Raw genomic sequence first — 25,694 nt, 5'->3', positions numbered from 1 at the left:
TTCTCGTGATACACGATGACAGCTACACTCAGTAGAGTGCACACCTCCACTGAGGACCAACAATACATCTGATGTGGATTTGGAAGTCAGGCAGCAGAAAATATTCTAACATGCGTAAAAAATTTTCCTGTCGCTGCTTGACGCAACAAGTAGAGGAACCAATTTGTAAACTGAAAGGCACTCAGATCCAAAAGTCTGTTAGCTTCTACAACCCCTGGCAAAAATTATGGAATCACCGGCCTCGGAGGATGTTCATTCAGTTGTTTAATTTTGTAGAAAAAAAGCAGATCACAGACATGACACAAAACTAAAGTCATTTCAAATGGCAACTTTCTGGCTTTAAGAAACACTATAAGAAATGAAGAAAAAAGATTGTGGCAGTCAGTAACGGTTACTTTTTTAGACCAAGCAGAGGAAAAAAAATATGGAATCACTCAATTCTGAGGAAAAAATTATGGAATCACCCTGTAAATTTTCATCCCCAAAACTAACACCTGCATCATATCAGATCTGCTCATTAGTCTGCATCTAAAAAGGAGTGAACACACCTTCGAGAGCTGTTGCACCAAGTGGATTGACATGAATCATGGCTCCAACACGAGAGATGTCAATTGAAACAAAGGAGAGGATTATCAAACTCTTAAAAGAGAGTAAATCATCACGCAATGTTGCAAAAGATGTTGGTTGTTCACAGTCAGCTGTGTCTAAACTCTGGACCAAATACAAACAACATGGGAAGGTTGTTAAAGGCAAACATACTGGTAGACCAAGGAAGACAAAGCGTCAAGACAGAAAACTTAAAGCAATATGTCTCAAAAATCGAAAAATGTACAACAAAACAAATGAGGAACGAATGGGAGGAAACTGGAGTCAACGTCTGTGACCGAACTGTAAGAAACCGCCTAAAGGAAATGGGATTTACATACAGAAAAGCTAATCGAAAGGCATCATTAACACCTAAACAGAAAAAACCAAGGTTACAATGGGCTAAGGAAAAGCAATTGTGGACTGTGGATGACTGGATGAAAGTCATATTCAGTGATGAATCTCGAATCTGCATTGGGCAAGGTGATGATGCTGGAACTTTTGTTTGGTGCCTAAAGATGACTGCCTGAAGAGAACATTTAAATTTCCACAGTCATTGATGATATGGGGCTGCATGTCAGGTAAAGGCACTGGGGAGATGGCTGTCATTACATCATCAATAAAGGCAGAAGTTTATGTTGATATTTTGGACAATTGAAAGGATGTTTGGGGATGATGAAATCATTTTTCAAGATGATAATGCATCTTGCCATAGAGCAAAAACTGCAAAAACATTCCTTGCAAAAAGACACATAGGGTCAATGTCATGGCATAGGGTCAATGTCAATGAGCAGATCTGATTTGATGCAGGTGTTAATTTGGGGGATGAAAATTTACAGGGTGATTCCATAATTTTTTCCTCAGAATTGAGTGATTCCATATTTTTTTCTTCTGCTTGGTCTAAAAAGTAACCGTTACTGACTGCCACAATCTTTTTTTCTTGATTTCTTATAGTGTTTCTTAAAGCCAGAAAGTTGCCATTTGAAATGACTGAATGAACATCCTCTGAGGCTGGTGATTCCATAATTTTTGCCAGGGGTTGTACATATTCTCAGAAAGTTAAATATAGAAAATTATCAGCCATCTACTCTTTGTTGCCCCCGCCCCCACACACACACCTGAAGCTAGATCCGCCCCTGTAACCTCTGTTTTACTAACCTGCCTTCTGTGTGTTTTGTAAATCCGTGGACCGGGTTGTGACTCTGACCCCCAATTTGAGATCCACAGTCAGGACATTTGGATACGACCATGGGTCTCCCACACTACAAGACAATACAAGAAAGCATGGTCTGTTAATTCAGGCCGTTTTTATTCTGTAACGCTCGAGAAGATGTTCATACCTCTCCAACAAAGCAGGCGTGACCTTTGGCACAGTCTGCACAGAAAGTAAAACTCACGTTCAATGTCCGGCATGTAACGTAGGAATGTTAAGCTTTACGATGTGAAGCACTTACAGTACATCACCAACTTCTTATCACTCAGCCACTGTCGGGCCTCACCGGTGTGATCATCAGGCATGGTGGGCAGAAAGGAGTGCTGGAACCAAGAAGAATGGGTCAGGTCAGGTCTGGGATCACAAGTTGGTGCTGCATCCACATCACAGAACATCACATCCTGGATCCTGGATGGCAACCACTCAGGTAGACAACCAGTCCATCCCTACCTTCTTAAAGTAACCATCGACCTGCTGAAGCCAGGTGAAACGTGGGGGTTGCCCAGTTGTTAGGATCCTCAACACTGAGACACCTGTGTGCTGGATCATGTTCCAAAGAAACACGCCACATGAAAAAAAAAATCCCAAATCCAATGTTTCCTCACCACGCAGGTGATCCTTCTCATCTTAGTTTGTTGGTAATTGGTTTGACAAAATCAGTGGGCTTCTTGGGTCACCAATGAGTAATACAGACACCAAGTTTGGTGACAATCAAGCAATTAGGAAAGAGGCCAATGCACTTACAAGATTTTTACACAGTACGCTCCTGTAACCTTGACTTTTACACCCAAAGCCAGTAGGATTCTTGGGATCAATATAATACACATACCAAATTTGGTGACAATCAGGACGTTAAAAAAAGAAGTTCTTGCGCTCACAAGATTTTTACAAAGCACACTTTTAACCTTGACCCTTGAGCTTTTGACCCCCAAATTAATCAACATCTTGAAGTCAATATGTGTAATTCATATGCCAAGTTTGGTAACAATTGTGGACATACAACTGAAGTTATCTCAGTCACATGTGAAATGTCACGATGGACAAACAGTCCACTTATCCAACGACCGTCTCCACAAAATATCAAAATCTGTTGACTACTTTTGGACTAAACTGCACAACAAATAAACAGCGACCAAATCACCTCTTGCTCTTCTCAGGATATGTGTAGACGTTGGACCTCTATCACCCTCTGCTGGTTGATAGAGGTAATGACTGTCTCAATTTTTGATTTTGATGTTATGTATATGTAATAACATTTTCAGTTAAGCTTTAAGGTTGTGGGATGATATTTATGTCTGTGGACTGTGGAGGACTAAATATGAGAATCAAACATAAAAAACAAAACCGGTCTTACTGTAACATTCTCAGGCTGAAAGGCGATGTGGTAGAGAGGAACCAGGAGGGGGTTCCCAGTGAGGAGCACAAAGTCCAGATGGACCAGCAGCTCCAGCAGGGTCCGAGTGTCAGCAGGAAGACCAGGGTCCAGATGCAGAGGTGAGTTGGGTCCACCGATGTGATTGGACAGAAGGGCAGAACAAAACTCTTTCAACTCCTCGGACCTGATGGTTTCCAGGACCTGGTCCAGTCTCGTTATCTCCTGTAAGTTTGTGCAGAGACACACGAATAAAATAAAAACTGTCACAGAAGAAAAACGAACTCATCACATACCATCAGGAGGACAATATGATGGACGGGTTTATTTAAGTGTACCCGCCAGAGCAGCTTTTAGGACCAGACTGGTTCATAAACAGATGTAACAACAGCAGGCGTGCTCACTGGCTAAGGAGGCGGGGCTTCTGGTTGTCATGACGCCACTGTGACTGAATGACTCAAATCCTGGCAAGTCTGCACACGGCGAGTTAGCTTTGACATTGTTTTCCGTCATGCAGAATTATATTTTCATTGGTTCCTGATGGCCCAGTCACACAGCACACGACGACTCCTGAATGAAGGGAAAAAGTAAAAAACAACACAATTCGTTGAGAAAAGGTGGACGAAAGAGCTTTTATCACCGAACAGTCTGCGAAGCAAGAGCGCAAAAGGGACGAAAGAGGAACTTAACAAAACCGAAGTTCACGATCTCGACGAAACGCGCCTGGAGCCACAGTTGGAGCAGTGTGTGTCTGCTCCAACACTCGGCGCTGGGACAGAGCTCATAGCGCCTGAGTCCTGGAGAAACTGCAAACAGAATCTGTGGAGATCTGTGTGCATGTCGATGGACCACCTGCTCTGGTTCCTTGTCCAGAACAAAAGAGGGACCATCTCCATCATCATCAGAATCCACAGTCTGTCGACACTCCAATTAAAAAAAAAAAAAAAAGTGTTCTGTGGTCACTGCTGTATCACTGTATTATGTTCTAAGCCATATATATTGATTTATAACAGAAAACTGTCAAAAGGGAGAATAAATATAAGTGTAAAGATGATTGAATATATCAGAGCAGTAAATTAATCAGTGCGTGTGAACGCGTGCATTGACTCACATGTGCGGTTATTCCACCAGCTGATCACTGATCCACAATGTGAATTCTTCCTTCCAGAACAGCTCTTTATATCATCATTTTGATTCATCTACCCATTCCCACATGTGCAGAAAGACTGGATTATCATTCCTACACTCATATTGTTATATTTAATACAAAATAATAACGCAGGTGCTCCTGCTGCCGCTGCATTCAAGTACCATCGGAAATTACACAACTTTTTCGTTGTTTCAAATTCAACAGTTGCTTGTGGCAAAATAATTAATTATATCCACACAAAAGATTAATTCTGGCCTATGTAATGTGCCTGAGCCCACTGAAGCTGCCCCCCCACACAGATAAAAAAAATCCAAGCAAGCAGGCTGAGTTTGCCCTGTAATTTTCGAGGGTACATGAACGCAGCAGCAGCCTTGGCGCTCACAAACCGACTTCTGCGCTGTGTGAAAACGTTCAGCTGCTCCAACGAAGTCAAATTAAACAATAACATTACATAAACTACACAAACGATTAAAAAAACGTCAAGAACGACAGCAAAAGGAAACACAGACGAACTGAGGTTTCCGTTGCCCTTCGTTCAAATTTTTCAACAGTTTAAAAATCCTGACGAAGCGCCAGCTGCAGGAACGAAGCTGCGCGAAGGTTAAACGATGCCAACAACAGTCAACGAAAGTCTAGATTTCTTGTTTCATCAGGGCTTCGTCACCCTTCGTTAAGTGCCGTGTGACTGGGCCATGACACAAGACAATTTGCATCTCTGTAGCTGCCGCCGCCATGAGCAGCTTCTTCTCATAGAGACCAACCCTGACAAAACAGTTTCAGGTCAAAAGCTGGAAGTGTTCAAGTTATTTAATGGACAAAATGAGGTGTGGTGTAAAGTGACCTCTGTGGAAGGATGCAGGCTGTCAGGTGATCTGTAGCGGCAGGTCACCTGTCGGAACAGGACCAGACCCAGGAGGCCAGACTGAGAACCCTTCAACTTCTGCAGGAAGAATGCAAAAAAACAAAACAAAAAAAAACAAACAACAACAAAAAAAAAACTGCTGGAGATGAGTCTGTTACCATCCAACATTCAGCGGTTCTCTGCTTCCCTTTATGAATAACTTTATTTCATCACACTTCTTTATTTAATCCAATCACATCTGGTTTGGTGATCAGGTGACCAGTCTTACATTTTAAACAAAAAGGTTGTTAACTAAACTGAACTAAATTTTTTGCAGAATTTCTCACCTTTATTTGTGTTTTAAGGATGTCTGTTCTGTTTTCCAACAGAACCTTGCCCACAGCGTTCCTCAGGGTCCGGTACAGTGGCCCACAGCATAGGAACGGATCCATTTGGACTGGAATCATCCTCTGGGGAAAAAAATAATAAAAAAGTATTTTGATGTGTTTATTTTTTCTCATAAATGAAGTTAAAAGCTTCACTGAAATGAATGATTTAACTAAATGAAAAAACTTTTTCTCAACCATTCGCATAATCAATCGATTAAGAAATGCTACAATTCAAAAGTCAGATGAATTTTTTTTAATAGCTTTGAAGAATCTGGAATGAGAACCAGATTCTGGAGAGTTGTGAGAGGAAAAAAAAAACATTGTGGTCAACAAATATTTCGATGGGTTGGAGATGGAAAACTGCTTGAAAAGAAATGACCTAAATGTATGAAAGTAGAGCAGCTGCTTTTCAGAAAAGTAAAGCTCCAACATGGGAATCATCAAAAGTCACCATGGCTGCTGTTTTGTGTCTGTGAGGTATCGACAAGTACCTTTTTAGTTCCTTGTAATATCTGTACCTGAAGTCGAAGGAGTTCTGACGGGAAGATCCAGCTCCAGGAAGGACTGTTCATCAGGGCCAGGATGGAGTCCAAACCAGAGAGTCTGTGGAGGGCTCGGACCAGGAACACTCTGAGCCAATCGTTTCCAGAGTAACTGCACACCGCCTTCACCTGCAGCAGGAACTCATCAGCCTCCTCGTGCACTAACAAACACACACACACACCTGCTTGTTTAATTCCACAGTTTAATATTTGTAAAGATAAAACCCAAAATAAAAAGAATGTTCTGGTTCATAGTACTCAAGAAAAAGGGGATTAACTTCTGAACCTGCACCTGGACTCCTGACCTTCCTTTTATTCTAATGAGTATGTTTAACTAAAACGGTGATTTGTTGTGAATTAGTAAAGAGTTTCCAGTGATTAGTGTAAATATTTGTGGAGCTGCTGGTGTTTGATGAACGCACTCTGAGCTGTGGTTTTCTGTAGTAGACGAGCCGCGGTGCTCAGACATAGTCGTAGTCTGGCGAAACTCAGCAGGAACTCCGCAGGATCTTCTTGTTTGTCTGGAGTCTGTTTCCGGGCCATCCTGCTCAGGAATCGAACCTGGGTCTCTCTCTGCTGCTCCACATCCGAGCACAAAAGAGAGTCCTTGTACAAACAAACAAACAAATCCCAAGATCAATTTCAAATGGTGTTTTTTTTTACAGGAATAACAGTTTCATTCAAAAACTAGCAAAACTAAATAATAAACTTAAGACGGTTCAAGATTTGTACAAAAATAATATCTGAAATGAATGTAATTATTTAATTAATGATGTGCTATTACAAAAACAGTCAAAACTTCAAAAAAAAAATCACAAGAATAAAATAGTTTTAAAACTACTATAATATTAGGAGATTAAAGACTAATTTTATTTGACTTAATTCATTTATTTTAGAAAATAGTAGCATCACAATATTACTATTACAGATCAAAACTATTTGCTCACATCAAAGTTTTTGTATATTTTTTTGGGGGGGTGGGGGGGGGCAAAATCTTGACTGGCACAAATTGACTGTTATCACAGCATATTAAAAGATTTTAAGAACACATGAGATTACAGTAATCTGAAAATGTCACCTTGGTCTGTGGGAAATTAAAATTGCATTTTTTTTAAAACGTCTTTCTCAAATTTCACAAAGCAAAACACAAACTAAAAATCTTTAATATTCTGATAATTTGCTTGAATTTTAGGATGTTACTTGTACAGTTTTACTCTTAAAATCATTAATTTATTGTAGAGAACATGACATAATAAAGGTCAAAAACACATGACAGGTTTTCACTTCGACAGGTGCGTTTTACCTGGAAACAGTTAACAAACAGTAGGTAGAGTTCAGATCGGTCTTCTGAGTCCAAAAGATTCTCCTCCAGATCCTTCAGGTAGGTCTGAATGTGAACCTTCACCTGGTTGAAACTTATGCAAAATGCAACAATTACTCAAAACAGCCAATTTCTAAATGCATGGATGAAATTCACCGTGGATGTTAAATAAAATGTATGTACAGTAGTAGTACACAATGTGCGCACATGTCAAGAGAGAACAACCGGATAACAACACTGAAATGGACAGAGATAACAAGATATAGATGAAGATATTCAAAGACACACAGAGACAGGAAAGAAGAGATAAGGATGTTGAGATAAAGTTATCTCGGAACAAATGAGGACACTCGTCCTGCAACCGAGGACGTGTACAGAAATTTAATATAACCACGTTATCATGGCATCTTACAACGTTGACTTCACTTCCAAATAAATTTATTTAAAAATACAAGATGGATTTATTTACAGTGGTTCGCCAGTTTGCATAATACAACATCAACATGTCAGATTCCAGAAATTCCAGTTTTTCTCAGCGTAAAAGAGGTGAGGTTTGCTTAGTGACAGCTGATGCGCAGAAGACGTTTTGATTCACAGTTTATAGCCGAGATTAACCGTACAACACCATACTGTTTGTACTTCTCAATGACTGATGGAAAGATTTATTTATTAGTTTTTAAATGGTTAATGCGATATTGACATATTGACTGACAGTCGACACCACAAAACAATTTTGACTGTTTATATAAAACTCAACTGTGGTGAGGTACTGAGGCAAAACTACAAAAATAAGTAAAATGGACCTGACTGTAAATTCAATTCAATTTATTTCAATTCATTTATATTTGGTATTTCACACATTTTAATTTGTTTATGCCATTTCAAATACAAAACGTAAATCAGGCTTCTCAATATACAGATTTCTAAAATTATCTTCCTTAAAATCAAACTCAAAGCAAATCTCTACAACTTGCTATAAATTAATTCAAAATATAAAAGCCAAGATGATGGCTAATGGGCTACTTTGGTATAATACCTGTAAATAATCTGTTTTATTGCCAGTTTTCTTCAGACAAGTCAGGGGATGGATACATGAACATTTCCAAGTCAATGAATATGTCTTTATTTACATCAATTATGAAGAAATACAACCAGTATGTAAATCTGCATGGAGTAGACAGTTCTCAAAAAGTGAGTGACTGTGCAAGAAGGAGAAAAGTGAAGAAAGCCAAGAAGACACCCAGACAACCCAGAATATAGGCTTCCTTGGCCATGAATAGAGAAGCTGGGCATAGTGCATGTTTTGCAATTTGTATCACCAGTTATACAGCTTCAGTCTGCTGCCACCACAACCGGAAAAAGCAACAGAAAATGAATGAATGAACAATCACCCCAAAATTATTCATGGTTATTTTAAAAATGTAAATGAATGAATAAATAATCATGCAAATGTGTATCAGTGTTCTTAATTTTGGGAATGGCTGTTCTAGAAGAACATACTTGAGTACTTCCTGCTCTTACCTGTACTGTAACAGGAGTTTGGGCAGCACGGATCGGACCACTGGACTGTTATCCACACATTCCAGGAATGGCGTGAGTTCTCTCGTCCTGTACACGTTTCCTGCACCATACAACAGAGTCAATCAATCGTCATCTCAGCTTCAGGCATCAAATAATCGGTTTGTGTCAGTGCTGTGCCACTCACCGTTAGCGGAGACGAGTAATGAGAAGAGCAGCTCCACAACGCCGTCAGCAGGCTTCTGGCCCTCACACAGACAGAACCGGGACACGACCTCCAGGAAGAAGGTGTTACAGCACCGCCGGACTGCCGCCTGCTGCTCCAGCGCCACCCTGAGATGACACGGTGAAAACTAGAAACACACTTCGTTTGACCATTTGCAGAATCATATAGGTAAGAAAATTCTCTTCTAAATTACAGCTGGTTAGAAAAACTGATCAGGACAAAAATTAAAAGGCAGTTATTTTAAAATCATTGATTATTTTTCTTCTGTCTTCAGTCTTACCTTCAATTTCAATTTATTTTCAGCGCCAAATCACAACAAAGTTGCCTCAAGGCGCTTCACACAAGTGTAACCTTACCAACCGCTAGAGCAAGCACACAGGCAACAGTGGTAAGGAAAAACTCCATCTGAGGAAGAAACCTCAAGCAGACCAGACTCAAAGGGGTGACCCTCTGCCTGGGCCATGCAACCAACACAATTTAAAAAACGTATATACAGGAAATGTTGCCAGTGCACAGGATGGGAGGGTTACAGAAACAGACACCACTGCCATCTCTGGACGGAGCCGCACCTCAAACAGAGAGAAAAACAGAATCAGGCATCAGAAAGACAAAAAATACAGTATAATTTGTCAGCATTAAGCAACAAGAAAATCAGAAGAAATACTAAGGTGATAGCCGGCCACTAGCCCTAAGCTTCACTAAAAGACCCAGCCTTTAGATAAAGTTGAGGCTGCGGCATGCTCCGTTTCCTAATAAAATGAATTAAAAAGGATAAAAAGCATAGTAACATACTATGCCAGTATGCTAGCCATACGAAAGGGAAGATACAGTAAGTGTGTCTTAATTCTGGACTTGAAAGTCTCCAACTGTTTTACTGATACGCTTCCCATTCCTTTCTTTACTTTCTTCCTTTTGTACTACATGTTCTTTTTCCACCTTAATTTATTGCTTTCTTTGCATCTTTCTTTCATCCGTTCTTCCTATGTTCCTTTTATTAGTTCCCATTTATCTCATTCCTCCCTACAATAATGTACAGTCATTTGATATTAAAGAAATAAAATATTAAAAAGATAAAATTTTAAGTGACAAATGTTTAAGTTTCTGAGTCCCAAAATTAAAGTGTCATAAGTGACATAAATCAAAGTCAAAGACATTTTGGCTGCTAAAATGCCACATTTACCAGACAGACGAATGTGAGGCATCATTGTAAAGCAATTTGAGCTTCTAATTCAGACAAAAAAAAAAAACACTATTTAAATGCAGTTCATCTGTGCATGCTGTGATTTTACACTTTTCAAAACTCACTTGACGGCGTGAGAAACAGTCGGCTGGTAGTCGGCTGGTAGTACAGCTCTACATTTAGGACAGAAATGTCTTTGCTGGTGAATACACAATTGGAGACAAGACAGACAAATGACGTGCTGACAGGGCAGGACAGATGGCTCGGTGAGCTCCAACAGGCACACTGGACAAGTAATGCCAAACCTTTAGAAAGAAAGAAAAAGTTAGAACGCTGTGAAGAACAGACATTTAAAGACATTATGGGTAGTTCAGGATGTTATGATTATTGTGATATATTAGTATGAATAAGGGTGACTGGTCTTACATCTTACCTCACTGACTCAAGTTTCACTATCTCCACTGGTGATTTTATGTCTGACTACTTTCTACTATTTTATGGTGTTCCCCAGGGTTCAGTCCCAGGGCCCTTACTCTTTGTGATATTCATGCTGCCACTGAAATGGATTATTAACAGCCTCAACATTGCATGCCATTTACATGCTGATGACATCAAGCTCCACTTTGCACTGAAGGCCAATGAAGCTGATAAAATATCTAGTCTTTCATGGTCTCAGGGCCATTAGAGATCGGATAGGAGAAAACCTTTAACAGCTGAAAGCAGAAAAGACAGAGGTTCTGCCTGTAGCTCCTGAAAGCTTTTTCTATACTATCCTTCCAAAAAAAAAACTGCTGAAATGTTAGTTTAACACTGCCAGTGTTAACACTAGAAAAGTGTTAATTTAATACCCAAAACAGTGGATACATACAGACACTTATTTATTCATTCATTCATTTACTATCACCTATTCAGGTCCGGGTCATGGTGGCAGCAGACTAAGCAGCTCATCCAACACTTCCTTATCCTGTCCGCCAAGTCCTGTAACTCTTCCAGGGGGATCCCAAGGAAAAGCAATAGATAATTTTTGTTTATTCTGAACTCTCTCTAATTACAGCCACTGGATCTTGTAACTCTGTCGGAGCTGTTATGCGTGTCTTGGTTGCTTCCCTCACTCTCTTTCACGAACGCTCACATCCTGCATATTTACCAGTTTACATTTCAGGATGACCAATCATCGAGAGAGATGTAAACACTTGAAATCAACTCCAGATCTTTTTGACAGCAGAGACGCTATAGAAATAATAGCAAATAAATTAAAGCTGACAACTCTGCACTGTGAAACTGTCCTGATTATTCATTTAGAACTTGAATATTCTGTCAAGAAAAACCCTCAAATGTGTCAATGTCCAAATATACGAATGAACCATCCAGTACATGACAACAGACATCTTGATTATTCTCGTGTTTAAGATTTTTATAAATTTACTAACAAAAGCTATAAAACTGGTCTGACCTCAGGTCTCTGCTGAGGGACTCGTTGTGAAAAGAGTTCAGGATGCGGATCAGCTGCTGCAGCGTGTTCAGGTTCCTTATCACAGACGATTCCTGCATCAGCTGTTAGACATGTTTTTACAGTTAATAATTCATATTTGTCAGTCGTCTCAACACAGACACAAATACTTTACTTACATTCAGGAGCAAGCTGCAGTGTCTCAGAGCCACCTCTTTCAGCCTCGAGTCTCTTGGAGCAACCTTAAAAACGACATGTTGGACGAACAGCGAACCAACCAGCACGCCGTGCCACAGTGATCTGAAAGGCCACGTCGCAACACATGAAGAATCAACACCAAACAAACTCTTACTCGTTCTCAGCTTGCAAACTCACCTGATGCAGTCCAGAGTTTGTAGACATCCAGGGCTGCAGAGGGCGCTGTACTTCTGGCCAAAGGCTCTATGGAAACACGGCTGCAGAAACTCCACTCTGCGCACAAACGACTCACACTCCTGAAGGGACGCCACAGTCAGTATCTTTGTCTGCTCAACACACAGGCCAAGAGCTAAAATGTCCTCGACCTGTCAAAAATAAAACCGTATTATCATCACGAGTGTCGTGTAATTTGGCATCTCTGCTGGATTTTTTTCTTCTTCTTATAATTAGCTTTCCAGAGGTTTTTTTTCCCCAAAAATTAAATATCAACATTCTACTATTTCAGCAGGTTAATACAGGTGACCAGGTGCCTTGAAAACAGGTGACAGTAATCACACAAGACAACAAACGAGTGGATTTCTAAGATGGTACCTCACGATAATGATCGTAGTGGACTGTATGCATGTACTGAATGTATGTGGCACCCCCCACCCCCACAACTCCCCCCCACACACACACACCCTGCACATAGGGTGGGTTTTTTCTTGTAAAAAAAAAAAAAGGTTATGAAGAGAATGAAGTGCCCCACTTTCATATTTGTTATTATTTTATTATTCCTCAAAGATGTGCATCCAAAACATTAGTTAGAGCCTTGCTCCGACTGAGGAAGCATGCAGAAACCTTCTGAAAATGGTGGTCAACTTTGAGGCCAGAAAATCTTCAGGGTTTGTCTAAATTTGTATGCTGTGCAGAGTGTGGGAATGTCATACAGACAACAGACCAGCACAGTGGGTGTGGCCTCACAGAGAAAGCAGGTCACAAGGAGGTAAGACTCAAAATGATATTAGAGCAGGGAGGCATCAGACACTCAGACACAGGCTGTGTTTCAATTAAGGGGTTACATCCTTCCAAGGCTGCATTCGTCAACTGCTTGCATCATAGTGGAAAGACCAGGGGGTCGGATTTCAAAAGTTCCTTGGGATGGGGCTGACAAATGCACCTTTCTTTCCCCCAAAATACAAAGGATATAACAGGTGTATGTCCGTCATCGCCCAAATAATTACAAGTCTTTTTTTTCTCCAACCAAACAAATTCATTGGTAATTTTTTTTAAAAAGAAAGAAAAAAAGGCAACGTTCGAGCTACATATGTACAATTATAAACAAGTATAAATAAGTTTTGTAAAATTATTCTAAAATATAGGTTCCACCCACTACGCTAGCTTGTTCTGTGTAGCTGTCAAGGTTACCAGGCAACCGGGGGTAGGGGCGGTATAAGCTAATGGTGTAATAGCACAATACTTTGTGAGCTAGGCTGTCTCATTTTGGAATGGGTTGTTTGGCCTCTGTGGTCTTTGTAGGATGCAGCCTTCGAAAGATGCAGACCCCAAATTAGGACACAGCCATAGAATTATGGGTTCTGAGGATGTTTAATATGAAACTTCAACAATACTTAACTGTATGTAGTCCTAAACAGGCTCTGAGGCCTATCGAGATGATGCTCATCCCTAGATACAGACCACAGCAAACTGAGTGGGCCCAAACTCAGTCCAAACTGAGTCCCATCCAAGTGGAGCTCGAGACTCTCGCCCACTTCATACGGTGGAATCCGGAGATGAACACTGGCACAAAGGCCTCGGGGCTTATACTTGTATACGTAGGACTTAATTCAGGCCAGAGCTGGCTGTTTTTTAGTATATTTGGTCATTCTCACCATTTCAGCAGGTTCCCTCGTTGACCCCTGCTGAAAGATATCAGCAGTGAGCTGCGGCTGCAGTAGTAATACGTGATGTAGTGTCTCCAGTCGGGGGGCGAAATATTTGGCGGCAGCCATCACCCAGGCAGGAGAAAGCTCAGAGACACTGCCCGTGGACTTCTGAAGCTCAGACACACAACCCAGCAAGGCCCCGGTGAACACCTGTGTGCAGATGGGTCAAAGTTCACCAGCTATCTGAGTGTTCAACTAAATATGCCACTCTGAATGGCGTACCCGAAGTTCATTCTTTGACTCGAGCTTCAGAGACAGAAGCAAAACGTCTTGTAGAAAATGGAGACCATATTCTAGCTGCTCATCGCATGAGAGTTTTTCAAGGAAGCGACCCAACCTGCTGTTGCTGAAGGTGTTCACAAACTGGAGAATACGCTCTGTGGCGTCCTCTCTGGTCGCTGTTCAGGTGAAGGAACAAAGGGGAACTTGTGACATGATCATGACTTGATGGCACTTCGTAAACTCATCAAGCAAACTCTCTGACCTGGAATAAATTCAGATTCTTCCCACAAACTTTTAAGGTTCATCTCGATGAGCCAGCTGAAGGGGGCAGCACTTGGTTCTTCTTCACCATTCAACATGAAGAAGTGGCTCACGAGCACCTCCTGGTCAGTCAAACTGGAACCAAAAACCCAACATCTGTTGATTAAAGCCACTTTAATTTCTGATATCTACACAGTGGGATCTGCTGTACCTTGAGTTCTGGAGAGGTGTTAGGTCTAAAATCTGTGTGTCTGCCAGAATGTCCAACCATAGCCCCACAAGGCCAACGCTGAGCCTGTCATCAGAGAGCAAGTCCAGACCGGCATACCTGTCCAGAACCTCCAACATACTCGCCAAGATCGGAGTCACAATGGACTGAAGGTGGCGCCACAATGTGTGCCTGAACACAGAACAGAGGCCAAAAATGCTTCTTCAAATCCAGCATTATGGCGAAACCCCAAGCAGCACTCGGTAAAACACAAATCCCTCGTCAAGGGCAGAGGTCTCAAAGCTGCAATCAAATTTTTTTATCAAGATTGATTTTTGTGTGAAACTTTCATGTTACCTCAGAGTTCCTCCCTCCTGCAGAGCCTGGCGTTTCTTAGCTTCTTGGTTCACCCACTCCTGAGGCGAGGGCATCCTTCCTTCCCTCTGAGCCAAAACCTTTGCCACCCTGGCCAGCAACACCTCCTGAAAGCGAGCTTGAAAAGAACAAAAGACCTCAATCAGAAACTGGACAGAGGTGTGACTTCCCCTGTTTTTTTTATTTATTTTGCGAGCAGGTGTACACAGGAAAGTTTGCTGAGTAAAATTTACTCTGCTGGGATAGCATTTGATCCCAGTACAAACAGAGTGAATTACACGCCATCACAGAGCTAAATAAACTCAAAACAGTGTAAAATGAACTCTTATGGGAGTAAAACCACTTAAACTGAACAGATGGTTTCGGAGACCAAACAGCCCTCCGTCTGCCCTGCCTTCACTGTGCTAATTTCTGCTTCAAACTGCACTTCAGTCATCATCGATCTCAGCGATAGATATCTGAAGCTTTTGTACAACAATCCTGTCCACATAAATTCAGCATTATTGCATAATAACAGACGGAGGAAGTGATCAGAGAGGTGCGGCTGCACAAGCTATTAGCTGATACGTTCACTGCACTTCGGACATTTCAATGCGTCACCGTTTAAATCCTCGTTTCTGCTTAAAACGATCTCGTTTCTGCTTAAAACTGACTATTTTTATGCAGGCATCTGCGTTATAAAGTAATTACAAATTAATGAATATGGGATTTTTTTCATATACCTCCGATGTGTCCCTGATTCTTTCTCAGAAGCGTCAGAAGGATGTGCATCCTTTGCATGCTTCGTGATGTCACTCCCTCAGGGTCCCTCAGCAAACCCACAGCTTTATGGATGCAGGACATCACTAAAGATAAACTGTGCAGGTGGACCACATCTGCCTGCACACAAGCGCAATGGCACCGTTAGAACATCTCACCAAATATAAAACAAGATTATTTTACCGTTCAACTTTATGTCTACCACAGAGTCTTGTCTTTTCGCCATTGTTTGTCCATCTGCATGTTGTTCTCCTGCTGGACAGAAGACATTTTATTTACAGCAATAAAACACAGCAGACCAAAATGACGACATTACTGCTTTCTGCTCAGAGGATCCACGGCCTACCTGATGGCTCAGGCCGGAGTAGATCACTAATAAGAGTTCCACAGAAAACTAGAAGGTTGGTGCTCATGTCCTCTGAATCCCTCAGGTCATCAATGTGTACCGACTGCCACAAGCCTTCCAAAATATCAGTAAGACACACATGAAACCTCATTCCAAAGTTTAACCTGTTTATTTGATTCCACATTTAAACAGAACATTAATTTAATTGTACGAGAGAAATTAAACAGCATTCAGTATATTATGAGTTGAAAATGTCTTTGAGTGCAAAGCATTAATGAGCCCACTGGAAGAAAATTTACCATATAGGTTTTATAAAATTGAGTTTCCAGTAATTTCATCATGTTTTTGAGATGGTCTCAGCAGCACTGAAACAGTGAATATCACTGCAGCTGAAGGTTATTGTCTTCATGTCTGCAAGAGAATTTATCCTATGAATCCATGTTTTCCTGGACTCAATTTGCCGAGGGGTACTTCATCTGTTTAGCTCATGTAGTTATCCCTCGAGAGAGTACTAATCTCTGCAGGTCATCATACTCACCTCCTTGGAAACCGATGTACTGAGACTGACTGGGGATCCTGGAAACCTTCACAATAAAAATCACCCAGCAGGTCTGATCATCCTGTGACATCACATAATTCATGGTGCAATACCTGCGAGTAGATGGAAACACAAACATTATGTGCATGTCCATGGCATCGTGGCAGGGATTTGTTCAGGAGAGCGACAGATGTGCTTCCTACTTTGCTGATGCTATGAGCTCGTCACTGCAGTGGGATTCCTCAAGATCCATCTGAATTAACAGAATGTTCAGGGATTGACCCGAATCCTGAAGAAAGCCCCTGACACACAGACACAAAATAAATATACAGTAGCACTCATTAAAGATCAAAGCCTCCATCCTATCCTGCAATTTACAAAACATCCTGAAAGAAAGAAAGAAAGAAAGAAAGAAAGCTGGCATCCCATCCCAGGATAAACACTGACACCAACTGGGCTCGGACTCTTCAGGGTGTAGTTTTTAATACCTTATTTTGCTGCAGAAGGACACCTCTGTGTCAAACTGGTGTAGGGACAGCAGCATGATTGCATGTGTTTGCAGCTGCAGAGCCTGAGCCACAACCCTGACATCTGATCTGGTTAACAAGCTGGAGAATGTAGTTATCTGTGCAAAATCACAAAAGCAGGTTAAATTATCTGAATGAATTTGCAAATAATAATAAAAAAAATCTGAACTGAGTTGTGGTTTATAAACTACCTCGAGAAACATACTGGAGCCTTGATGCTTCTTCAGGCAATCTTTGAGGAAATCTTGGACTGAGTGATGATGCTGTTGGTGGAAATACATTCTCTGGAGTCCATATTTCTCCTGTTTGGCTAAATCAGAATACTTTAACCTCATCACAGAGTCTGGAGTTGCACAGTTCAAGAAGAGACATTTGGCTATTTCAAAGACTTCTTCCTCTTCGTTTTCCTCAGCAGACTCAGAGTTTTCTGTTTCCATTGGTTCTTCTGTTTTGTTTGGTATGCACTTCATTCTTGTGTCATTAGCAACAGTTTCATCATTAATTTTTCCATCTGAAGCCATTTCTTGGTCTTTTCCAGCAATATTTATGTCCATTGCCTCAGCCAGGTGGCAGGCTTCTTCCTCATCAGATGTCTTTTTATTGGTGGTAGAATCCAACTCCGGTGTTTCGTCAACTTTTTCCAACAATTCCTCTTTTTCACTCTGTTGCTGCTGTCTTACTTCATCATTCTTTACTTTTTGTGTTCTCCTTTCTAGTGCTTGTAAGAGAGCACTGGCACACGCATCACCATGGAAGCCAACAAAAACATCAGACAGGGCGAAATCGTCTGAGGCCTCACCTGAGAAGTCCTTCACCCACTCTTTCAGTTTCTGGAGAACCTCATGTTGCCACAGTGTCAGATCCGTACTCCTGTTCACTCTGTGTTTCTCAAGCCTGTTGATGAGGGGCACTGGAAAGTGCTCATAGACCTTCTTCTGGTCCTCTACTACCACCAGTCTGAAGTTTGTGTGGACGCGACATTTCACTCTGTGGGATCCAAGACCCAGATCCACATACTGCTGCTTACTGAGGTAGACGTAGTACTGGTTCAAGGCATCATACAGACTTTCATACAGGTTTTGCATGTTGAGAAGGATGACAGTACGCCCAGTCTCCATGCATGTTTTCACTCGGTTCACGTTGCGGCAGACCTGAGCATATTCCTGGTCCTTCGGGAACCCTGAGCCGAAGACAATTTCAGGGGATGAACAGTCTCCTTTGGCAAAGATATGTTGCTGAAGAATATGAAGAGCTGCATTGTTGACAGTCAACAAAAGAAGATAACGACTTTCCTGGCTGTTATTTTGATCAAGATTCTTTGCCACCATTTGCAAGGTGCTTGGCCTTGGAATTTCTGTAAGATTTTGTAGAACATCCTGGAAAAACATGACAGGATCGAAATCCTCTGGTTGTCCACTGAAGTTACGCAAAATGGCCTCCACCAGCTGTCTGTCATCTGGTTCTTGTTGTGAGGATTTGACTGTAGCAAAGAGCATTTTGACAAGGCCATAATAATCCCTTAAACCAAAGAACTGATTCTTTGATGTCTCATTGCAGATGCTCAAGAAGGCCTTAGCCAGAGGTGGGAAGAGGTGCTTGATTTTCAAGAGAACTTGGTTAGAAGATGAACAAATTCCCTTGGCAGTTTCTACAAGCTCATCCTCACTAGGATCCCATCTGGAAACAAATATTCCTCTGTTCATCTTTGCTGGGTCAAGCGCCCAATTGGAGATGCCGACAAAGCCAACCTTCATATGTGGATCTGGCTTGTCGTTGTCAATGCAACCATCTTCCAAGAGAGGATGAAGTGTCTTCAGAGGCATCTGAGGGGAATCTTCTGCTAACCCTATCTCATCAAGCACCACTACTGATACATATTCATCCATGTTTTTGTCCTTCTGAAACCTAGCGCAGTTTCTAAAGGTCCCTATAATGCCCTCAGGACTTGAGTGAGGACTGCACTGGAAGGAAACCATATGAACCTGCTTGAGCTTCCTGAATACTTCACAGTGGGAGTTCTGGCCCTGCATGGCATCGGCAACCACGGTTTTAGCAAGCGACTTCGAGCTGCCTGGCTTACCAACCAAAAAAAGAGGGATTCTGAGCTCAGTGCAAACCACCATGAGAAAAACATTTTCCTTCAAGGCTACATTTTTGGCTATGGTTTCCCTTGTTTGTATGTTCTCAAGGAAAAAGTCTTGACATGATGAAATTTCTTCTTGCAATGCTGAAGGAGAGTGAAGGGCGTCTGGAAAGTGTGTACTAATTTCAGAGAGATACTCTTCTTTTGACACCAGAGATGGATAGTAGCAAACTCCCACTGCAAGAATCAAACACTTAATTGTTTTCTGAGCTTCGGTGAGCTGACGGCTGGGAAACAAGATTCCACTGTGCTGGTAAAACCAAACTAGGACTTTCATGGACCTCTCCACATCTCTGAGACTCACAAAGCTGCATTCATTTTTCCGGCTCCGCATGTATTTCTGGGAAGCTGCCAGTACATTTGAAATTATGCTTGTGCAGCTCACCGGCAAATAGTATTCGTCAACTTTTTTTTGGACTATCTGTTTGATGTAGGAAAGTTCAGTTAAATCATTCAACTGACCAAAGTCCCACACCAAAGAAGCAATGCTTGGCGGTAAAGGATGAACTCGGTACACCAGCTGCCTCAGGGGGACTTTACCGAGGCGGTCTTGTGTTTCATCTGCTCTCACTCTGTAACCTAAGCCTGCACGCTCCAAATGCTTCACCATCTCAGGCGAATGCTTCCTGTAAGGATTGCATGCAGCTATTATCTTCAAGCCACTGCCTGCCTTCAGAGACTCGCCTTCGACTGATCGATCGCATAAGACTTCTTTGACAGCAAAAATGGACTCTGTGGTGTTGGCCTCGTCAAAAAACAAAATGGTGTCCAGGTTATGCATCTCGAGGTTCTTCTGAGCAAGTACCTCTGCCTCCCTCACCTTCCTGTAGATCACCTCAGCTGTAGTCCCTCCATGAACTTTGACAAGTACCATGTTCTCCACTGGTTTTCCTTCACGTTGCAGAGCACACAGGAAACGGACTAATCTGGTTTTTCCACAGCCAGTTTCGCCCATGATAACCACAGGAATTCCACACCGGAATCTCATGTGTATAGCCAGCATTTTCATAACATTGTCTGCAGTAAGCTCGTATGTTGGATCTGGATCAAATCCTCCTTTCATCATTCCTTTCTTTGCACCAACAACATATGATATCCTTCTGATTTTGTCTGGTCGGGACAGCAGATCAAAGTCCTCACAGAGAGATATCCCCTGGCGCTCTAATCCTTGATAAAGTTTGTCTGTCATCACATCTTCTATCAGGATCTCATTAGTGTGTGAATCAACTGCACTGAGTCTGTTTGTTCTTGGATTTTGCTTCACATCAAAGCCAAGAAAAGACATTGAGGATCGGTCAGCATTAAAGAAAATGTACGGATGGGGCTCATTTTCCCAATGTTTCCGAATTGTCAGACGAGCAAGAAGGTCATCCTCTTGGATGTCACCAATGTGCAAAGGGCTTTCATCTGAAGTGTTCAGAGACGGTGATGCAAAATCTCTTGCCATCAGGATCATGAATTTCACAATGAAGTTCTTGAAACCAGGCAGGTGATCACCCAGAAAATTAGGATCACAGAAAATTGAGTTCTCACAGTCTTTCAGTTGCACATTAAGGAAACAAGAGAAGTTTTTCAGTTCAGCCCAAGATGGATTTTGCATTCCACAGTTTGACAGAAGGTGGTCGAGACAATCAATGGGATCCTCAATTCCAGAACCTTCCTTGTACTTAAAATTATCTAGACTCTGCCTTTTGTTGTAAAGCTTCAAGTACTGACACGGCCTTTGAATGCCCTCACTGCAAAACTCCTGATCATCCATGTTGGGGTCAAGGATCCTTTTGGTTGACATCCATCTACTCGCCAACAACTGCTTCACCTCTTTTGGAGGTCTACAAAGAATGGTAGGCAGAACATCAAAAAGTCCAAGCCTTAGCTGTGTGAACAAACACAAAATACAATCAAATGATTACGACAATGGCTTCTGGAGAGTCTGAGGTTGCTTTTACAAATCTGTACTTTGCTTCATATTTCTACTTACATTACAGTAAGTGTTGTAAGATTTTGCTTCATGTGTTGAGTGCAAAACGGATCATCTCTACCTGCTTTCCTTGGCTTTGCGAAGACGTATGTGGTCTCAGGACCTCAATGGTGATCAGGTGAGCTGCGTTTCTTCTCCACAGCATCCCCTGGCTGTCACTCAAACAGCCGAGAACTAACAAACAGAAAAGGAACTCGTCTAAACCAGAGCAAACCTGATCGATAACAGGAGGAAAAACACAATATTAGGACCAACTAATGACAGAGCTAGCAAAAATACAGAGCTACATGCTTGTTGTCTTACACCAGCAGTGTCGATATGTAGGAGAACGGGGTCCTCCTCTGTCAGCGGGACCAGTTTATCTGACAGAATCTTAATCAAGGCGTCTACATCAATGCATGGCTCAATCAATCGTATCCTGATACGGTTTGCCTGCGGAGAATTCCGCTTGAACTTCTCAAACAAACGATCCACATAAAGGGATTTCCCTGTTAACAGGAAACATATGGAAGAAAACCGCTGTTAAATTGAACATATAGTGTCAGATATTATGGGCATAATTTTACTGTTGGCACCAGTGTATGTATATTTTTATGCCACATAGGTTTAGTCTTACCAACGGCGGGCCGTAATGATGACACCACCCAGACGGACAGTTGATTCGGTGAAATCAACCCAACAGGGTTTTGTGGGGGTGTGTTTTGTGTGAAGTGATGGCGTAGATATTTCTTGGCTGTCTCAGGTTCTATACTCACACCCGCCTGGACTTTGTCACTGCTGAAGAAAGACGGTACATATCTGTGCTGCTGCTCAGTTGGACTGACTATCACCAAACGATATTGTGGGTTGGCATTTTTCTCAAAGAGCTCAAAAAGCTCTCCCAATGTCACACTGACATCATAGCTCAACAGACCCGGATTGACAAGAGAATGTATCTTCTGCAGGTGTAGTCTGGAGCCTTGACTCAGAGCTCGACGGAGAAAAATCTCTACTTCCTCCTCCGTGGTCTCCTCTCTGCAGACCAGCACCTCATCAGTCGATGGCAGCGGCTGCTCTGGACTCTCCATGTAAAAAGACAGGAGGGTAGTAAAAACCTCAGCACTAGAACAAAGAACGAGGTTGGGCTTTCCTTCCTGAAGAACAGGTGGAAGGTTTCTTATCATGTGCTGCTGGGTGATGTCAGAGAGGCATAAGAGAAACTTGGCAAGAGTTGGTATGTCCAAACACTCATCGAGGAACTGTGACATGTTCTCTTTGAAGCGCTGCCAGAGGTTCTCAAGACTTTCGTCTTCTGCCCTCGCTGAACGGTTGCACTGACTCAGCGGTGAGTACTCCATAACAGCATCTTCATCCTCTGAGGAAAACTCAATCAAGTCCTCAACCTTTTCAAAGTTCATGCTGTGCCATGTTGGATCAGTTACATCTGTAGTAGGTTCAAAATATTGATCGTCATCATCATCATCATCCTGATAGTCATCATTTGATGCATCATTCTGAAGCTTGGGAACTAAAGTGACTTTTGTCGCTTCAGCATAATTGGCTCTGATATCTGTTAAGGTGCAATGAGGTTTTATAGGGTAAAGTAAATGCCACAGTTGTTGAGGAACTGAGGCCTGCCGTTCACACACTCTGTGGATCCAGTGGCACATGTACACCATCTGCTCTGAGGAGTAGTGATTCAGCAAGCTGAACTCAGAGCGCATCTCACTGATGAAAGAACGCCATTCTTTGTGGCAGGCTTCCATGGAGTGTGCCACCTTCCGAAGCTGCTCCATCACTTCGCCGTGGAACACCAACTCTTTACCATTCAGGGATAAAAAGACTATTCTGATGCATGGTTCCTGCTCTTGGGAGCAGCACCGGACCTGAGTGTGCCATTCTCTGAAAAGCATGTTGCCTGATGTTTGCATCTGAAGAAGAACAGCAGCCAGTCTCTGAATTGCTTCAAAGACCTACAGCAAATGTGAAAACAGATGGGGGAAATTATACCATCTTATTAGATGTAGTCATACATGATTTTAACAAGACATTCATGGACAAATCAATGCTGCTTAGGAGACCTGCTTGCTTGCATTAGTTCATAGGCTTTCAGTCAATTTTGACCTAATCAGTACCATTTATATGGGCTAAAAGACTCTTACAATGCAACCTCAGTATACCATGACTGACACAAAGTTGTAGTAAACTGTACTTGTGTGAATATACGAGGGCTGTCAATAAAGTAAGGGTCCTTTTTATTTTTTTCAAAAACTATATGGATTTCATTCATATGTTTTTACGTCAGACATGCTTGAACTCTCGTGCGCATGCGTGAGTTTTTCCACGCCTGTCGGTGACGTCATTCGCCTGTGAGCACTCCTTGTGGGAGGAGTCGTCCAGCCCCTCGTCGGAATTCCTTTGTCTGAGAAGTTGCTGAGAGACTGGCGCGTTGTTTGATCAAAATTTTTTCTAAACCTGTGAGACACATCGAAGTGGACACGGTTCGAAAAATTAAGCTGGTTTTCAGTGAAAATTTTAACGGCTGATGAGAGATTTTGAGGTGATTCTGTCGCTTTAAGGACTTCCCATGGTGCGAGACATCGCGCAGCGCTCTCAGCCGCCGTTGTCAGCCTGTTCAAGCTGGAAACCTCCACATTTCAGGCTCTATTGATCCAGGACGTCGTGAGAGAACAGATAAGTTTCAGAAGAAGTCGGTTTCAGCATTTTATCCGGATATTCCACTGTTAAAGGAGATTTTTTTAATGAAAGACGTGCGGACGGGTCCGCGCGTCGGGACGCAGCCGGCGCGGTGCGGCGGCACAGGAAAAACACCTCCGTGTTGATAACCATTTGTAAAATCCAGGCGGCTTTTGATGGCTTTCAGTGGAGTGAGTATATGAGAAATTGTTTAACAGGCAGGACATGTTCCAACTTGTCCTTAAGGCTTTCAACAGAGGTGTTTTTCCTGTGGCGGAGCGTCGCGGCGGCTGCGTCCCGACGCGCGGACCCGTCCGCATGTCTTTCATTAATAAAATCTCCTTTAACAGTGGAATATCCGGATAAAATGCTGAAACCGACTTCTTCTGAAACTTCTCTGTTCTCTCACGACGTCCTGGATCAATAAAGCCTGAAATGTGGAGGTTTTCACCTTGAACAGGCTGATGACGGCGGCTGAGAGTGCTGAGCGACGTCTCGCACCGTGGGAAGTCCTTAAAGCGACAGAATCACCTCAAAATCTCTCATCAGCCGTTAAAATTTTCACTGAAAACCATCTTAATTTTTCGAACCGTGTCCACTTCGATGTGTCTCACAGGTTTAGAAAAATTTTGATCAAACAACGCGCCAGTCTCTCAGCAACTTCTCAGACAAAGGAATTCCGACGAGGGGCTGGACGACTCCTCCCACAAGGAGTGCTCACAGGCGAATGACGTCACCGACAGGTGTGGAAAAACTCACGCATGCGCACGAGGGTTCAAGCATGTCTGACGTAAAAACATATGAATGAAATCCATATAGTTTTTGAAAAAAATAAAAAGGACCGTTACTTTATTGACAGCCCTCGTATGTGGTGTTGATAAAGAGCCTAGACTCTCCTGCACACCAAAATCCTTATCAAGACCTAAGAGGTCCAAAATCTGGACCCCTGGGAAGTTAGTGTGTCATCTGCAACAACTGCGATTGAGGACACATTTTTATTGTTTTTGATATATCACTAGCAAAATAATAATGGTTGAATGACTAAGCAGGTCAACAGGCAAAGTTTTTGAGTTAGACTCTGGGCTGAGTGTTAAATGCCTCTCAATAAAATGAATGAACACCATCTCGGGGTCCAATATCCACTTCTCTCATAATATACCCATGCTGTACGAGATCTATTAGAAAAAAAAGACCTTTTCATTTTTTTAAAAAACTTTATGGATCTGAGTCACGTGAGATTGCATCAGCCAACCTTGAACCTTAGTGCGCATGCGTGAGTTTTGTCCCGCCTGTTGGCTGCGTCATTCGCCTGTGAGCAGCCTTTGTGTGGGGAGTGGTCCTGTGCGCTTGGCGGATTTTTCTTGCAAGGAAAATGGCGGAACGATTGGAGCAGCGCTATTGCATCAAATTTTGCCAGAAACTTGGCGACAGCCAAGTGGAAACCATTCAAAAGATAAAGACGGCTTTTGGGGATGAAGCTATGGGCACCACACAGATTAAGGAGTGGTACAATCGGTTTAAAGACGGACGCGTAACGGTGGAGAGCGCGCCGCGCTCCTGCCGACCATCGACGTGCCGAAATGACGAGATCATTTCCAAAGTGAACGCTGTGGTGATGCGGGTCCGTCGAGTGACCATCCAAGAAATTGCGGACGAAGTGGACATCAGTACTTTTTCGGCACATTCCACTGTTAGGATTTGGGCATGAAGCAAGTGGCTGCGAAGTTCGTGCCGAGGTTGCTGACGGCGGA

General features: G+C 42.3%; 1 protein-coding gene across 1 annotated transcript in view; it reads right to left on the bottom strand.

Moving 5' to 3' along the window:
• The window catches only part of rnf213b (ring finger protein 213b), an 86,575-nt gene that overhangs the window by 10,020 nt on the left and 50,861 nt on the right, over nt 1-25,694 (bottom strand). Inside the window, 30 exon segments of the mRNA XM_034194411.1 lie at nt 1,744-1,847; nt 1,926-1,960; nt 2,040-2,121; nt 3,153-3,395; nt 5,162-5,260; nt 5,509-5,631; nt 6,069-6,253; nt 6,515-6,698; nt 7,396-7,507; nt 8,935-9,034; nt 9,119-9,264; nt 10,463-10,642; nt 11,791-11,891; nt 11,967-12,087; nt 12,163-12,350; nt 13,857-14,060; nt 14,133-14,308; nt 14,395-14,528; nt 14,605-14,793; nt 14,959-15,094; nt 15,699-15,855; nt 15,938-15,990; nt 16,082-16,195; nt 16,620-16,732; nt 16,823-16,921; nt 17,108-17,244; nt 17,338-21,162; nt 21,329-21,481; nt 21,571-21,755; nt 21,884-23,219. Coding sequence (XP_034050302.1) covers nt 1,744-1,847; nt 1,926-1,960; nt 2,040-2,121; nt 3,153-3,395; nt 5,162-5,260; nt 5,509-5,631; nt 6,069-6,253; nt 6,515-6,698; nt 7,396-7,507; nt 8,935-9,034; nt 9,119-9,264; nt 10,463-10,642; nt 11,791-11,891; nt 11,967-12,087; nt 12,163-12,350; nt 13,857-14,060; nt 14,133-14,308; nt 14,395-14,528; nt 14,605-14,793; nt 14,959-15,094; nt 15,699-15,855; nt 15,938-15,990; nt 16,082-16,195; nt 16,620-16,732; nt 16,823-16,921; nt 17,108-17,244; nt 17,338-21,162; nt 21,329-21,481; nt 21,571-21,755; nt 21,884-23,219 — 9,014 coding nt within the window.

Source organism: Thalassophryne amazonica, chromosome 18, assembly GCF_902500255.1.
Source record: "Thalassophryne amazonica chromosome 18, fThaAma1.1, whole genome shotgun sequence".
NCBI classification, from domain to species: domain Eukaryota; kingdom Metazoa; phylum Chordata; class Actinopteri; order Batrachoidiformes; family Batrachoididae; genus Thalassophryne; species Thalassophryne amazonica.
The sequence above is the reverse complement of the archived record's forward strand: the minus strand, read 5'-3'. Positions and strand labels throughout refer to the sequence as shown.